Consider the following 18489-nt stretch of genomic DNA (forward strand, 5'->3'; position numbering starts at 1 on the left):
GACCAGCTGGGGAACATCAGGACAATGTGTACAGTATATCAGAGACCAGCTGGGGAACCAAATGGGCAATATTACAGTGTATCAGAGACCAGATGGGGAACACCAGGACAATGTTACAGTGTATCAGTGACCAGCTGGGGAACACCAGGGCAATGTGTAGTGTACAGTATCAGAGACCAGCTGGGGAACACCAGGACAATGTTACAGTGTATCAGAGACCAGCTGGGGAACACCAGGACAATGTTACAGTGTATCAGAGACCAGCTGGGGAACCCCAGGGCAATGTTACAGTGTATCATAGACCAGCTGGGGAACACCAGGGCAATGTTACAGTGTATCAGAGACCAGCTGGGGAACACCAGGGCAATGTTACAGTGTATCAGAGACCAGCTGGGGAACACCAGGGCAATGTTACAGTGTATCAGAGACCAGCTGGGGAACACCAGGGCAATGTTACAGTGTATCAGAGACCAGCTGGGGAACACCAGGACAATGTTACAGTGTATCAGAGACCAGCTGGGGAACACCAGGACAATGTGTACAGTGTATCAGAGACCAGCTGGGGAACCAAAGGGCAATGTTACAGTGTATCAGAGACCAGCTGGGGAACACCAGGACAATGTTACAGTGTATCAGAGACCAGCTGGGGAACACCAGGACAATGTTACAGTGTATCAGAGACCAGCTGGGGAACACCAGGGCAATGTTACAGTGTATCAGAGACCAGCTGGGGAACACCAGGGCAATGTTACAGTGTATCAGAGACCAGCTGGGGAACACCAGGGCAATGTTACAGTGTATCAGAGACCAGCTGGGGAACACCAGGGCAATGTTACAGTGTATCAGAGACCAGCTGGGGAACACCAGGACAATGTTACAGTGTATCAGAGACCAGCTGGGGAACCAAAGGGCAATATTACAGTGTATCAGAGACCAGCTGGGGAACATCAGGACAATGTTACAGTGTATCAGAGACCAGCTGGGGAACACCAGGACAATGTTACAGTGTATCAGAGACCAGCTGGGGAACACCAGGGCAATGTTACAGTGTATCAGAGACCAGCTGGGGAACACCAGGACAATGTTACAGTGTATCAGAGACCAGCTGGGGAACCCCAGGGCAATGTTACAGTGTATCAGAGACCAGCTGGGGAACACCAGGACAATGTTACAGTGTATCAGAGACCAGCTGGGGAACCCCAGGGCAATGTTACAGTGAATCAGAGACCAGCTGGGGAACACCAGGACAATGTTACCGTGTATCAGAGACCAGCTGGGGAACCCCAGGGCAATGTTACAGTGTATCAGAGACCAGCTGGGGAACACCAGGACAATGTTACAGTGTATCAGAGACCAGCTGGGGAACACCAGGGCAATGTTACAGTGTATCAGAGACCAGCTGGGGAACACCAGGGCAATGTTACAGTGTATCAGAGACCAGCTGGGGAACACCAGGGCAATGTTACAGTGTATCAGAGACCAGCTGGGGAACACCAGGGCAATGTTACAGTGTATCAGAGACCAGCTGGGGAACCCCAGGGCAATGTTACAGTGTAACTGCAATACGACATACGTTGTTTACCTGCTCAGTTGTCCCTGCGGCCTTTACTATATAGGCCGCACAAAGAGACGTTTAAAGGAACGCTTTACTGAACATAGGAGAAACATTTTGAGAGGCTTCCTTGGACATGGGGTTTCACGACATTTTTTAACAGCCCACAATAAAGATATAGGAGGATTATCCATTGTGGGTATTGAACACATTAGCCATACAACCATGAGGGGTGACAGACTTTTAAACCTTAGAAAACAGGAGACCTACTGGATATTCAAATTACAAACAATGAGTCCAGTGGGTCTGAATGAGGAGCTGGATCTTTTAGCTTTTCAATAGCCAAAGATCTGTTTCAGATACATTTATCTTTTATCTACGAAGGGTTTTTAATTATTTTAATCCTTTATTAGATTTAACATGTTTTAAAATCTTTTTTATGATTGTTTAATATATTATCTATTTCATGTGTTGATTTTTTGTGATCAAGTTATTTATTTATATATGCATGCAGGGTATAAAATGTGTTTTAATTGTTTAGTTAAATAACAATATATATTTATATATATATATATATAAAAAAAAAATTATTCTATACCAATTCATTTAATTGTTCATTAATCATCAACATCTATTAATTTATATATAAAAGAATTTTATTAACTTTTTTAATTGGATTTATCATCTATTGTAATTAATTTCGATCATATTATGCATTTATTGTATAATCATTGTTTTTTTTGTGACATGAACCAGTCATCTGTATCACCAGCACCAGTCCATTAAGAATATGGGATTATTAGACCAATATTGAAGTTTAATGTGGATCAATTGAGCTATTGCAATTAGCAAGGCTATAAATTAGTATGGCACTGGTGCTGTGATATCCCTGACGAAGCCATCTAATGGTGAAACGCGTAGGAGGAGGAGCATAGGGTGTTTGCTCTCATTCAGTGCAGTGGAGCGGAGCAAGTAACATCATACATTGGGCTCCAGCCAGTAGCACCTGATCAAGTTTGTTTGCCTGTTCATCGGCAACCACCAGGAGGAGGAGAGCTGACAGACGCAGCCCAGAGACTACCGGGAAGGGTCTGTGCGTCACGGCCGGAAGTGACATCAGACCCGGACACCCGGAGGGCTGTGTGGTATCGTGTGCCATCGTGCAACTGTGCAGCGTGTACCGGAGCAGATTTCGGGATTGAAGAAAGTTACTGGACCCCCACGGACAAGCAGTGAATTCAGGGTGAGCATATCGAGCATTGGCTCAACCCTGGGGTACCCCTCTATACTAAAACCTGCCCGGGCAGTGCACAGCTTGCAGGACTCTGACTTTCCACCGGGATTTTCCCGTGTTTAACCCCTTGGAGACCCATTGAGTGCAATTGCACAACAGCTTCATCTGCACAGTTTTTAAACATTACTATTTTATGTATTGATCATATGTTTTTGTTGTCCTAGAGGGTGATCCCTGGGACACGATTTTTAATAAAGGTGTTTAGTTTGACCACAACCCCATTTTGGCTGCGCTTCTAACTTTTTTCTTCCTTGTTGTATCAGAGACCAGCTGGGGAACACCAGGACAATGTTACAGTGTATCAGAGACCAGCTGGGGAACACCAGGACAATGTTACAGTGTATCAGAGACCAGCTGGGGAACCCCAGGACAATGTGTACAGTGTATCAGAGACCAGCTGGGGAACACCAGGGCAATGTGTACAGTGTATCAGAGACCAGCTGGGGAACACCAGGACAATGTGTACAGTGTATCAGAGACCAGCTGGGGAACACCAGGGCAATGTGTACAGTGTATCAGAGACCAGCTGGGGAACACCAGGGCAATGTTACCGTGTATCAGAGACCAGCTGGGGAACACCAGGGCAATGTGTACAGTGTATCAGAGACCAGCTGGGGAACACCAGGGCAATGTGTACAGTGTATCAGAGACCAGCTGGGGAACACCAGGACAATGTGTACAGTGTATCAGAGACCAGCTGGGGAACACCAGGGCAATGTTACAGTGTATCAGAGACCAGCTGGGGAACACCAGGGCAATGTTACAGTGTATCAGAGACCAGCTGGGGAACACCAGGACAATGTTACAGTGTATCAGAGACCAGCTGGGGAACACCAGGGCAATGTGTACAGTGTATCAGAGACCAGCTGGGGAACACCAGGGCAATGTGTACAGTGTATCAGAGACCAGCTGGGGAACACCAGGACAATGTGTACAGTGTATCAGAGACCAGCTGGGGAACACCAGGGCAATGTGTACAGTGTATCAGAGACCAGCTGGGGAACACCAGGGCAATGTGTACAGTGTATCAGAGACCAGCTGGGGAACACCAGGACAATGTGTACAGTGTATCAGAGACCAGCTGGGGAACACCAGGACAATGTGTACAGTGTATCAGAGACCAGCTGGGGAACACCAGAGCAATGTTACAGTGTATCAGAGACCAGCTGGGGAACACCAGGACAATGTTACAGTGTATCAGAGACCAGCTGGGGAACACCAGGGCAATGTGTACAGTGTATCAGAGACCAGCTGGGGAACACCAGGGCAATGTGTACAGTGTATCAGAGACCAGCTGGGGAACACCAGGGCAATGTGTACAGTGTATCAGAGACCAGCTGGGGAACACCAGGACAATGTGTACAGTGTATCAGAGACCAGCTGGGGAACACCAGGACAATGTGTACAGTGTATCAGAGACCAGCTGGGGAACACCAGGGCAATGTTACAGTGTATCAGAGACCAGCTGGGGAACACCAGGGCAGTGTGTACAGTGTATCAGAGACCAGCTGGGGAACACCAGGACAATGTTACAGTGTATCAGAGACCAGCTGGGGAACACCAGGACAATGTTACAGTGTATCAGAGACCAGCTGGGGAACACCAGGACAATGTTACAGTGTATCAGAGACCAGCTGGGGAACACCAGGACAATGTGTACAGTGTATCAGAGACCAGCTGGGGAACACCAGGACAATGTTACAGTGTATCAGGGACCAGCTGGGGAACACCAGGACAATGTTACAGTGTATCAGAGACCAGCTGGGGAACACCAGGGCAATGTTACAGTGTATCAGAGACCAGCTGGGGAACACCAGGACAATGTTACAGTGTATCAGAGACCAGCTGGGGAACACCAGGACAATGTGTACAGTGTATCAGAGACCAGCTGGGGAACACCAGGACAATGTTACAGTGTATCAGAGACCAGCTGGGGAACACCAGAACAATGTTACAGTGTATTAGAGACCAGCTGGGGAACACCAGGGCAATGTTACAGTGTATCAGAGACCAGCTGGGGAACACCAGGACAATGTTACAGTGTATCAGAGACCAGCTGGGGAACACCAGGACAATGTGTACAGTGTATCAGAGACCAGCTGGGGAACACCAGGGCAATGTTACAGTGTATCAGAGACCAGCTGGGGAACACCAGGACAATGTGTACAGTGTATCAGAGACCAGCTGGGGAACACCAGGGCAATGTTACAGTGTATCAGAGACCAGCTGGGGTACACCAGGGCAATGTTACAGTGTATCAGAGACCAGCTGGGGAACACCAGGGCAATGTTACAGTGTATCAGAGACCAGCTGGGGAACACCAGGGCAATGTTACAGTGTATCAGAGACCAGCTGGGGAACACCAGGACAACGTGTACAGTGTATCAGAGACCAGCTGGGGAACACCAGGACAATGTCACAGTGTATCAGAGACCAGCTGGAGAACACCAGGGCAATGTTACAGTGTATCAGAGACCAGCTGGGGAACATCAGGACAATGTGTACAGTGTATCAGAGACCAGCTGGGGAACACCAGGGCAATGTTACAGTGTATCAGAGACCAGCTGGGGAACACCAGGGCAGTGTGTACAGTGTATCAGAGACCAGCTGGGGAACACCAGGACAATGTTACAGTGTATCAGAGACCAGCTGGGGAACACCAGGACAATGTTACAGTGTATCAGAGACCAGCTGGGGAACACCAGGACAATGTTACAGTGTATCAGAGACCAGCTGGGGAACACCAGAACAATGTGTACAGTGTATCAGAGACCAGCTGGGGAACACCAGGGCAATGTTACAGTGTATCAGAGACCAGCTGGGGAACACCAGGACAATGTGTACAGTGTATCAGAGACCAGCTGGGGAACACCAGGACAATGTTACAGTGTATCAGGGACCAGCTGGGGAACACCAGGACAATGTTACAGTGTATCAGAGACCAGCTGGGGAACACCAGGGCAATGTTACAGTGTATCAGAGACCAGCTGGGGAACACCAGGACAATGTAACAGTGTATCAGAGACCAGCTGGGGAACACCAGGACAATGTGTACAGTGTATCAGAGACCAGCTGGGGAACACCAGGACAATGTTACAGTGTATCAGAGACCAGCTGGGGAACACCAGAACAATGTTACAGTGTATCAGAGACCAGCTGGGGAACACCAGGACAATGTTACAGTGTATCAGAGACCAGCTGGGGAACACCAGAACAATGTTACAGTGTATCAGAGACCAGCTGGGGAACACCAGGGCAATGTTACAGTGTATCAGAGACCAGCTGGGGAACACCAGGACAATGTTACAGTGTATCAGAGACCAGCTGGGGAACACCAGGACAATGTGTACAGTGTATCAGAGACCAGCTGGGGAACACCAGGACAATGTTACAGTGTATCAGAGACCAGCTGGGGAACACCAGGGCAATGTTACAGTGTATCAGAGACCAGCTGGGGAACACCAGGACAATGTTACAGTGTATCAGAGACCAGCTGGGGAACACCAGGGCAATGTTACAGTGTATCAGAGACCAGCTGGGGAACACCAGGACAATGTTACAGTGTATCAGAGACCAGCTGGGGAACACCAGGGCAATGTTACAGTGTAGCAGAGACCAGCTGGGGAACACCAGAGCAATGTTACAGTGTATCAGAGACCAGCTGGGGAACACCAGGGCAATGTTACAGTGTATCAGAGACCAGCTGGGGAACACCAGGACAATGTTACAGTGTATCAGAGACCAGCTGGGGAACACCAGGGCAATGTTACAGTGTATCAGAGACCAGCTGGGGAACACCAGGGCAATGTGTACAGTGTATCAGAGACCAGCTGGGAAACACCAGGACAATGTTACCGTGTATCAGAGACCAGCTGGGGAACACCAGGACAATGTTACAGTGTATCAGAGACCAGCTGGGGAACACCAGGACAATGTTACAGTGTATCAGAGACCAGCTGGGGAACACCAGGGCAATGTGTACAGTGTATCAGAGACCAGCTGGGGAACACCAGGGCAATGTTACAGTGTATCAGAGACCAGCTGGGGAACACCAGGGCAATGTTACAGTGTATCAGAGACCAGCTGGGGAACACCAGGGCAATGTGTACAGTGTATCAGAGACCAGCTGGGGAACACCAGGGCAATGTTACAGTGTATCAGAGACCAGCTGGGGAACACCAGGGCAATGTTACAGTGTATCAGAGACCAGCTGGGGAACACCAGGACAATGTTACAGTGTATCAGAGACCAGCTGGGGAACACCAGGGCAATGTTACAGTGTATCAGAGACCAGCTGGGGAACACCAGGACAATGTGTACAGTGTATCAGAGACCAGCTGGGGAACACCAGGGCAATGTTACAGTGTATCAGAGACAAGCTGGGGAACACCAGGACAATGTTACAGTGTATCAGAGACCAGCTGGGGAACACCAGGGCAATGTTACAGTGTATCAGAGACCAGCTGGGGAACACCAGGGCAATGTTACCGTGTATCAGAGACCAGCTGGGGAACACCAGGGCAATGTGTACAGTGTATCAGAGACCAGCTGGGGAACACCAGGGCAATGTGTACAGTGTATCAGAGACCAGCTGGGGAACACCAGGGCAATGTTACAGTGTATCAGAGACCAGCTGGGGGACACCAGGACAATGTTACAGTGTATCAGAAACCAGCTGGGGAACCCCAGGACAATGTTACAGTGTATCAGAGACCAGCTGGGGAACACCAGGGCAATGTTACAGTGTATCAGAGACCAGCTGGGGAACACCAGGGCAATGTTACAGTGTATCAGAGACCAGCTGGGGAACACCAGGGCAATGTTACAGTGTATCAGAGACCAGCTGGGGAACACCAGGACAATGTTACAGTGTATCAGAGACCAGCTGGGGAACACCAGGACAATGTTACAGTGTATCAGAGACCAGATGGGGAACACCAGGACAATGTGTACAGTGTATCAGAGATCAGCTGGGGAACACCAGGGCAATGTGTACAGTGTATCAGAGATCAGCTGGGGAACACCAGGACAATGTGTACAGTGTATCAGAGATCAGCTGGGGAACACCAGGGCAATGTTACAGTGTATCAGAGACCAGCTGGGGAACACCAGGGCAATGTGTACAGTGTATCAGAGACCAGCTGGGGAACACCAGGGCAATGTGTACAGTGTATCAGAGATCAGCTGGGGAACACCAGGGCAATGTGTACAGTGTATCAGAGACCAGCTGGGGAACACCAGGGCAATGTTACCGCTTTATCCCCCATGGGTAATAGTTACCTCCTGGGTCAGTAAAAGTAACGATCGCTGCATCTTCTTCAGGTAACAGCACTGCCTCCTGCACTCCCCCACCTCCGTGCTTGGGGCTCTCAAAGTAAATAATCACGTGATCCTCACATGTGTTGGGGGGTAGATTCTCGGCCCTGATACTTTTCGTTTCTCCCAGCGGCCGCGCAGTCAGTTTGAGCTGATTCACCCTGACGCTGCCGCTAAATGTTTTAATGAGACCCGAGATATCTGGGGAAAGAAATAAGATTCACATCACAAAATGACCGGGGGATTCACATCACAAAATGACCGGGGGATTCACATCACAAAATGACCGGGGGATTCACATCACAAAATGACCGGGGGATTCACATCACAAAATGACCGGGGGATTCACATCACAAAATGACCGGGGCTTGCCAAGTAAAACTGTAAACAAAAATAATTAAGTAATTTAAAAAAAAAAAAAAGTGGGTGGTTTCTGGGAGCGGCTACAACAGAGGAACCCAGCCTGCAGCAGCAGAGGCAGGAAGCAGTGCGGGAGTGAGGGAGCTGGGGAGGGCCTGTGCAGCCCCGGGCACACCGTCAGCATACACCAGCTCTTAGGAGGAATGGCGGGCATGGTTAAGTGTAGACGGGGAAGGACAAAGGCCTGAGGGTGTTAGGATAGAGGCAACCAGGGATTAATGTAAAGGTTTCTGGTACAGAAACAGGAATTAGGGGGGGCGGGGGGGAGGAATCAGCCTCAATGATCGCAACATGTTAGCAAGAGTCTCCTTTTTAAAGTGGAAGGGAGACTGAGACTTTACTAGGGTGTCAGAATATGCAGAGGAGCGACAGGTTGGAAGAGGGGGGTGAAATCTAAGGATGATCGCGCCCCGACTTTGGCAGCAATGCAGGGAAAACTGTAAGGGCGACACGCAAAGCGTGTTTTTGCCACGTATAAAGCGAAGCTATGTGTCGCGGCTTTTTGCCCCGCCTTGTGCGTGTCCAGGCGTATTAGTGAGATAGTGAGCACTTCAAAGAGAGGTGGGGGGAGGGGTTGCAATGAGGGGATGTGGCGTGGGATGCGGAGTGGGACGCAGGGTCTGTGAGGTTGGAATCAGGAGATCTGAAACGAACCGGGCAGGAAAAGGAAAATGGACTCACCCAGGGATAGCGGGGTTTGGGGACTGGATAATTATGTTTGGGTTTGGGGTTTGGGAACTGGATAATTATGTCCCATTCACTTAGGATTGGGGCAACATCTGAAGCCGCTAGATTAGGTTTAGGGGAGGCAGTTATAAGAAGTTGGACAGGTCATCGGGGCGTTTTAAAAAGTTGTTAGACCCTGTACAAACGGTTAAAAGCATTCAGTGGTTGGTTTTGTTGCTGTTTTGGCCAGGTCACGCCCCTCTGGATGTCTGGCGGTGCGGGGATCCCTATGGTCACTGGGCAGGAAAGCGGGCATGAGCGTAGGCGGGGGGAAGGCAGTCGGGGCAAAGACAGACTTGGGCAGTAAGGCAGGAGGACCATGGCGGGGGGAGGGGGCAGAGGCCTGTCTCGGGAGGACGAGGTTCCTTTATCAACATGATCCTGTTTTCAGTGTTGCAAAGCGTGCTAGAAAAGGCGGTGAGGCTGGTGGCGGCTCGCAAGGCCAGTTTAAGGCCGGTTAAATGACCGTGCTGGTGGCGGGAGTAATGTTACTCTGGGAGGGGGACTCAGCATTGGCTCCGGGAGGGAGGTCGCAGACCTCGGTAGTATTTTAGTTGAGGAAGGCGGTTGCTATTCCAGGCTCGGCGGCCGGAATGGCGGTGACCTTCCAGGTGGAGTATGGGGAAGGCGGTACCATGCCACACTGGGTTTGGTTGGTGTGGGGGTGACCTTCCGATGGGGGATCTGTGCAGTCAGACTAAGGTACTGAATGGCAGATGAGCACGAGCTGGGGGTTTCCCCTCGAGCCCCGGGGGGGGGGGGGGGGGTGAGCGGAGCAATCTGGCTGGGACCCGAGTTGGGGATAAATGAGATATTTATCTGTTGTAATAAATAAAGCTGTGGCCGGTCATTTCTCCCAAGAAGTTGTATGGTGTTTATTGGGAATGGGAGAGGGGTCCCGCTCGGGGAGTGGGGAAGTCATGAGTTTTGTAAGAGTATGTAGCTGTATTATGCAGAGTATTGTGTATCTATCTATAGATCAATATACAGTATATCTGTATTACACATGTAGCAGAGTATGCGTGTCTGTATTACACATGTAGCAGAGTAGGTGTGCCTTTATTACACATGTAGCAGAGTATGTGTCTGTATTACACATTTAGCAGAGTATACAGTGTTCATATGTGTTCATTGCATGTAGCAGAGTATACGTGCCTTTATTACATGTAGCAGAGTATACGTGCCTTTATTACATGTAGCAGAGTATACGTGCCTTTATTACATGTAGCAGAGTATACGTGCCTTTATTACATGTAGCAGAGTATACGTGCCTTTATTACATGTAGCAGAGTATACGTGCCTTTATTACATGTAGCAGAGTATACGTGCCTTTGTTACATGTAGCAGAGTATACGTGCCTTTGTTACATGTAGCAGAGTATACGTGCCTTTGTTACATGTAGCAGAGTATACGTGCCTTTGTTACATGTAGCAGAGTATACGTGCCTTCGTTACATGTAGCAGAGTATACGTGCCTTCGTTACATGTAGCAGAGTATACGTGCCTTTGTTACATGTAGCAGAGTATACGTGCCTTTGTTACATGTAGCAGAGTATACGTGCCTTTGTTACATGTAGCAGAGTATACGTGCCTTTGTTACATGTAGCAGAGTATACGTGCCTTTATTACATGTAGCAGAGTATATGTGCCTTTATTACATGTAGCAGAGTATACGTGCCTTTATTACATGTAGCAGAGTATACGTGCCTTTATTACATGTAGCAGAGTATACGTGCCTTTATTACATGTAGCAGAGTATACGTGCCTTTATTACATGTAGCAGAGTATACGTGCCTTTATTACATGTAGCAGAGTATACGTGCCTTTATTACATGTAGCAGAGTATACGTGCCTTTGTTACATGTAGCAGAGTATACGTGCCTTTGTTACATGTAGCAGAGTATACGTGCCTTCGTTACATGTAGCAGAGTATACGTGCCTTTGTTACATGTAGCAGAGTATACGTGCCTTCGTTACATGTAGCAGAGTATACGTGCCTTCGTTACATGTAGCAGAGTATACGTGCCTTTGTTACATGTAGCAGAGTATACGTGCCTTTGTTACATGTAGCAGAGTATACGTGCCTTTGTTACATGTAGCAGAGTATACGTGCCTTTGTTACATGTAGCAGAGTATACGTGCCTTTGTTACATGTAGCCGAGTATACGTGCCTTTGTTACATGTAGCAGAGTATACGTGCCTTTATTACATGTAGCAGAGTATACGTGCCTTTATTACATGTAGCAGAGTATACGTGCCTTTATTACATGTAGCAGAGTATACGTGCCTTTATTACATGTAGCAGAGTATACGTGCCTTTATTACACGTAGCAGAGTATAAGTGCCTTTATTACACGTAGCAGCGTATACGTGCCTTTATTACACGTAGCAGAGTATACGTGCCTTTATTACATGTAGCAGAGTATACGTGCCTTTATTACACGTAGCAGAGTATACGTGCCTTTATTACACGTAGCAGAGTATACGTGCCTTTATTACATGTAGCAGAGTATACGTGCCTTTATTACATGTAGCAGAATATACGTGCCTTTATTACATGTAGCAGAGTATACGTGCCTTTATTACATGTAGCAGAGTATATGTGCCTTTATTACATGTAGCAGAGTATACGTGCCTTTATTACATGTAGCAGAGTATACGTGCCTTTATTACATGTAGCAGAATATACGTGCCTTTATTACATGTAGCAGAGTATACGTGCCTTTATTACATGTAGCAGAGTATACGTGCCTTTATTACATGTAGCAGAGTATACGTGCCTTTATTACATGTAGCAGAGTATACGTGCCTTTATTACATGTAGCAGAGTATACGTGCCTTTATTACATGTAGCAGAGTATACGTGCCTTTATTACATGTAGCAGAGTATACGTGCCTTTATTACATGTAGCAGAGTATACGTGCCTTTATTACATGTAGCAGAGTATACGTGCCTTTATTACATGTAGCAGAGTATACGTGCCTTTATTACATGTAGCAGAGTATACGTGCCTTTATTACATGTAGCAGAGTATACGTGCCTTTATTACATGTAGCAGAATATATGTGCCTTTATTACATGTAGCAGAGTATACGTGCCTTTATTACATGTAGCAGAGTATACGTGCCTTTATTACATGTAGCAGAGTATACGTGCCTTTATTACACGTAGCAGAGTATACGTGCCTTTATGACACGTAGCAGAGTATACGTGCCTTTATTACATGTAGCAAGTATAGTGCCTTTATTACACGTAGCAGAGTATACGTGCCTTTATTACACGTAGCAGAGTATACGTGCCTTTATTACATGTAGCAGAGTATACGTGCCTTCATTACATGTAGCAGAGTATACGTGCCTTTGTTACATGTAGCAGAGTATACGTGCCTTTGTTACATGTAGCAGAGTATACGTGCCTTTATTACACGTAGCAGAGTATATGTGCCTTTGTTACATGTAGCAGAGTATACGTGCCTTTATTACATGTAGCAGAGTATACGTGCCTTTATTACATGTAGCAGAGTATACGTGCCTTTATTACACGTAGCAGAGTATACGTGCCTTTATTACATGTAGCAGAGTATACGTGCCTTTATTACACGTAGCAGAGTATACGTGCCTTTATTACACGTAGCAGAGTATACGTGCCTTTGTTACATGTAGCAGAGTATACGTGCCTTTATTACATGTAGCAGAGTTTATGTGCCTTTATTACATGTAGCAGAGTATACGTGCCTTTATTACATGTAGCAGAGTATACGTGCCTTTATTACATGTAGCAGAGTATACGTGCCTTTATTACACGTAGCAGAGTATATGTGCCTTTATTACACGTAGCATAGTATACGTGCCTTTATTACACGTAGCAGAGTATACGTGCCTTTATTACATGTAGCAGAGTATACGTGCCTTTATTACACGTAGCAGAGTATACGTGCCTTTATTACATGTAGCAGAGTATACGTGCCTTTATTACATGTAGCAGAGTATACGTGCCTTTATTACATGTAGCAGAGTATACGTGCCTTTATTACATGTAGCAGAGTATACGTGCCTTTATTACATGTAGCAGAGTATACGTGCCTTTATTACATGTAGCAGAGTATACGTGCCTTTATTACACGTAGCAGAGTATACGTGCCTTTATTACATGTAGCAGAGTATACGTGCCTTTATTACACGTAGCAGAGTATACGTGCCTTTATTACACGTAGCAGAGTATACGTGCCTTTGTTACATGTAGCAGAGTATACGTGCCTTTATTACATGTAGCAGAGTTTATGTGCCTTTATTACATGTAGCAGAGTATACGTGCCTTTATTACATGTAGCAGAGTATACGTGCCTTTATTACATGTAGCAGAGTATACGTGCCTTTATTACACGTAGCAGAGTATATGTGCCTTTATTACACGTAGCATAGTATACGTGCCTTTATTACACGTAGCAGAGTATACGTGCCTTTATTACATGTAGCAGAGTATACGTGCCTTTATTACACGTAGCAGAGTATATGTGCCTTTATTACATGTAGCAGAGTATACGTGCCTTTATTACATGTAGCAGAGTATACGTGCCTTTATTACACGTAGCAGAGTATATGTGCCTTTATTACATGTAGCAGAGTATACGTGCCTTTATTACATGTAGCAGAGTATACGTGCCTTTATTACATGTAGCAGAGTATATGTGCCTTTATTACATGTAGCAGAGTATACGTGCCTTTATTACATGTAGCAGAGTATATGTGCCTTTATTACATGTAGCAGAGTATACGTGCCTTTATTACACGTAGCAGAGTATATGTGCCTTTATTACATGTAGCAGAGTATACGTGCCTTTATTACACGTAGCAGAGTATACGTGCCTTTATTACACGTAGCAGAGTATACGTGCCTTTATTACACGTAGCAGAGTATATGTGCCTTTATTACACGTAGCAGAGTATACGTGCCTTTATTACACGTAGCAGAGTATACGTGCCTTTATGACATGTAGCAGAGTATACGTGCCTTTATTACACGTAGCAGAGTATATGTGCCTTTATTACACGTAGCAGAGTATACGTGCCTGTATTACATGTAGCAGAGCGCTGTCGGATCAATGCATTGGCTGGATAGATAGTCAGCAGCGCGGTATCTCACCAATGTCACGTGTGAAAGTGACCACAGCCGAGCAGATCTCCGGGATCATCTCCACGTGGAAGTCTCGGTCCTCACACAGGTTACTGACGTTCTCCAGCAGCAGATGTAACATCTCCGGGGTGCAGCTGTCCTGTATATTCTCAATGAGCAGCACTGAGGGTGGGACGTCCTGTGTCACAGGGTCTCCTTCAGGACAGGTCCCCTCTCTGGCTGCAGGGTCTGCGTTAGGGAAGCAGAAGAAGCTGCTGTAAGACAGAGGAGTTTCCAACTCCTTCCCCAAGGTGTCTCCCCGCCTCCGCACCCTCTCCCGCACACCTGCGTTCCCCTCACAGGTCCCCTCTCTGGCTGCAGGGTCTGTGTTAGGGAAGCAGAAGAAGCTGCTGTAAGACAGAGGACTTTCCAACTCCTTCCCCAAGGTGTCTCCCCGCCTCCGCACCCTCTCCCGCACACCTGCATTCTCCTCACAGGTCCCCTCTCTGGCTGCAGGGTCTGCGTTAGGGAAGCAGAAGAAGCTGCTGTAAGACAGAGGACTTTCCAACTCCTTCCCCAAGGTGTCTCCCCGCCTCCGCACCCTCTCCCGCACACCTGCGTTCCCCTCACAGGTCCCCTCTCTGGCTGCAGGGTCTGCGTTAGGGAAGCAGAAGAATCCCAGAGAGAAAGTTTATCAGCCATTTCCATTAATTCTATTTACTTGAAAGGAAACTAATCCCAGGGACTATTGAAAAGGAAACAGGAAACATCCTTTGTATGTATTTGGGAACAGTGAATAATATATAAATACTCCCCCCTCCCCCCCTTCCCCCCTCCCCCCCCCCCCGGTTTATCCCCTGATTTGGGACAAACTGTAAAGGAACAATGTGTGTGATCCCTGGGAGAGTAGGAGAGGGACCTGGAAGAGAAGGATGTGAGTAATGTGAAGCACCTGTTACTAGCTTTGTTTGGTTCGATGCCCCCATAACAAAGTAACATCCCCTGAGAACACTGATATATATTATTATATACCTATATATTATCCGTAGTAGGATAGCAATCAGTGTATGTATATACAGTATATATATTCAGCACTCAATAGGTTAAAATCTTGCAAGTTCTTTTTCTTATAAGGGATCTTATGTGCAGTTTGTAACTTCAGGGACAACTTGAAACCGAGACATTTTAGTGATAAGATACGTTCCTAACATATCAGGCAGATGTTTGCTGATTGCAAGGTCCTTTAGTACAGAGTAAATACAGCCTGGTACTAAAAAACAAGTCAACAAAAGGAGGTATCTAAGACAAGTGACATATATCTCTTTGTCCTGAGAGTACAAGAACTGATGACCCCAGATGAGGGCCTTTTTTGATGCTTTGGGGCCACTGTACCCAAACTCCTGAGAAGCCCTGATTGGAAGGAGACTGCTGAGACGGCCGTGACGCGGCGGAGTGCCCCCCACTGCGGGTGAGAGACGCTGGCAGAGGCAATTGCGGTCTGTTCCTGACTGAGAAGTGGAGCGGTCGCACCGGGTGCTGTTATCTAAGGAGAAGGGTTGAAGTGCGTCCAAAGTCACTTCTTGTTTACTTAACAGCGGGGCGAGTGTGAGTGTGTTACCAGCGGGGCGAGTGTGAGTGTGTTACCAGCGGGGAGAGAGTGAGTGTGTTACCAGCGGGGAGAGCGTGAGCGTGTTACCAGCGGGGAGAGCGTGAGCGTGTTACCAGCGGGGAGAGTGTGAGTGTGTTACCAGCGGGGAGAGTGTGAGTGTGTTACCAGCGGGGAGAGAGTGAGTGTGTTACCAGCGGGGAGAGAGCGAGTGTGTTACCAGCGGGGAGAGAGCGAGTGTGTTACCAGCGGGGGAGAGCGTGAGCGTGTTACCAGCGGGGAGAGTGTGAGTGTGTTACCAGCGGGGAGAGTGTGAGTGTGTTACCAGCGGGGAGAGTGTGAGCGTGTTACCAGCGGGGAGAGAGCGAGTGTGTTACCAGCGGGGAGAGCGTGAGTGTGTTACCAGCGGGGAGAGCGTGAGCGTGTTACCAGCGGGGAGAGAGTGAGTGTGTTACCAGCGGGGAGAGCGTGAGCGTGTTACCAGCGGGGAGAGTGTGAGTATATTACCAGCGGGGAGAGTGTGAGTATGTTACCAGCGGGGAGAGTGTGAGTGTGTTACCAGCGGGGAGAGTGTGAGTGTGTTACCAGCGGGGAGAGAGTGAGTGTGTTACCAGCGGGGAGAGAGTGAGTATGTTACCAGCGGGGAGAGTGTGAGTGTGTTACCAGCGGGGAGAGAGTGAGTGTGTTACCAGCGGGGAGAGCGTGAGCATGTTACCAGCGGGAGAGTGCGAGTGTGTTACCAGCGGGGAGAGTGAGTGTGTTACCAGCGGGGAGAGTGTGAGTGTGTTACCAGCGGGGAGAGTGTGAGTATGTTACCAGCGGGGAGAGTGTGAGTATGTTACCAGAGGGGAGAGTGTGAGTGTGTTACCAGCGGGGAGAGTGTGAGTGTGTTACCAGCGGGGAGAGTGTGAGTATGTTACCAGAGGGGAGAGTGTGAGTGTGTTACCAGCGGGGAGAGAGTGAGTGTGTTACCAGCGGGGAGAGAGTGAGTGTGTTACCAGCGGGGAGAGTGTGAGTGTGTTACCAGCGGGGAGAGTGAGTGTGTTACCGTCCCCTCTGTGTTGTCTGGCATCTTACAGTAAATGTGAATGCACTATATCCTTGCATTTGTGTATCTTCATATGAGGGGTACAAAAAGCCTGCTGACCTGGAGTATCTTCTACTCGCAGTTACAGTATTATGTGTGCTTCAGTGCTAACTAACACTGGGTTCATTTGCCATATTAACGGTTTTATCACTTTGCGCCATGAACACTGTTTTGTTTAGGTTTTAATTTGGGGTTTTGGGGAAAACCGCTGGAGTTTAGGCTGCAGCTTGGGTATATCACAATATTTGTTGCGCTTTATTATAGTTTTTTCAGAAGTATCTATATGCTGTATCCATGCTGAAATCGCTGAAGCGGATTGAAGAAACAAAGACGTTTCATTTGAACTACAAACCTGATTTTTCTAACAAACAACAGCTGCTAACAGGTGTCTCACCTGTACCTGTATCCGTCCTAAATCCTCACCCACATACAATGAGTTGTAAATGTTTTGCTTATTTTCTCTCTCTCTGTTTATGTATGGAGCATGGAGTATTTATTGTGGATATTAATACCCCCAGTGGTACTTCCAGCACAGGTTAGGAATCCCTCATGTGAAGCATGGACAGGGAGAGAGTGAATGACCTACTACGGGAATTCTCTGGTTGGAATATTGTGCAGACATTGCTGCCAAACCCAATACATGGAAAGGGACTACTTTGTTCACACTTAAAAGGTTAAAGATTATGTCACGTGAGTCAGTGCTTTGCATTTGGACTAATAACTTTACCAACTATAATATATTTGGGGAATTTTCTTTGTATAATGACAGAGTATCTCTGCCCTTCCAAACCCAAAATGCGGCTTCCTCTGCGAGACAATACAGTACAAAGGGAGGAGCGCAGCGAAAACGGCTTCGTTAGAGGAATATTCCTAATGTATTTGGCATACAATATCAATAAAAACGTACAATAAGTTAAACCCACGTGGACTGCCGTGCTTCCCTAACACCACCGACGACGGCCACGGAACGAGACCCACGGCGTATCCTTCAGTCAGTTCAACCCCGACCACCACATAGTCACCAAACCAGGGCAGACTTCCAGGGTACCCCGCAGATCCCACGAGAGCAGAGGCCTAGCTAGAGTAGCGCTCTCGAGTCCCCAGAGGGAGGAATCTCTGCTTCGTCCTAAACGTGCTATTACACAACGGCCTAAGTGCTATCACACAACGGCCTAAGTGCATCACACAACGGCCTAAGTGCTATCACACAACGTCCTAAACGTGCTATCACACAACGTCTAAACGTGCTATCACAACGTCTAAACGTGCTATCACACAACGTCCTAAACGTGCTATCACACAACGTCCTAAACGTGCTATCACACAACGGCCTAAACGTGCTATCACACAACGTCCTAAACGTGCTATCACACAAC

At 47.5% G+C, this 18489-nt stretch overlaps 1 protein-coding gene across 3 annotated transcripts in view; it reads right to left on the minus strand.

Moving 5' to 3' along the window:
* The window catches only part of LOC142499885 (protein mono-ADP-ribosyltransferase PARP14-like), a 93967-nt gene extending 78990 nt beyond the window's left edge, over positions 1 to 14977 (minus strand). For 2 of the 3 annotated variants that reach the window (XM_075609918.1, XM_075609916.1), the window contains exons 1-3: positions 14766 to 14894; positions 14451 to 14669; positions 8127 to 8363 (exon numbers count right to left, since the gene is read on the minus strand). In XM_075609918.1, the coding sequence (XP_075466033.1) occupies positions 8127 to 8363; positions 14451 to 14562 (349 nt within the window). In that variant the 5' untranslated portion in view covers positions 14563 to 14669; positions 14766 to 14894. The other variant, XM_075609917.1, reaches the window with a different exon arrangement.
* Between the last annotated feature and the right edge of the window lie 3512 nt (positions 14978 to 18489).

Source organism: Ascaphus truei, chromosome 7 (assembly GCF_040206685.1).
Source record: "Ascaphus truei isolate aAscTru1 chromosome 7, aAscTru1.hap1, whole genome shotgun sequence".
Classification (NCBI taxonomy): domain Eukaryota; kingdom Metazoa; phylum Chordata; class Amphibia; order Anura; family Ascaphidae; genus Ascaphus; species Ascaphus truei.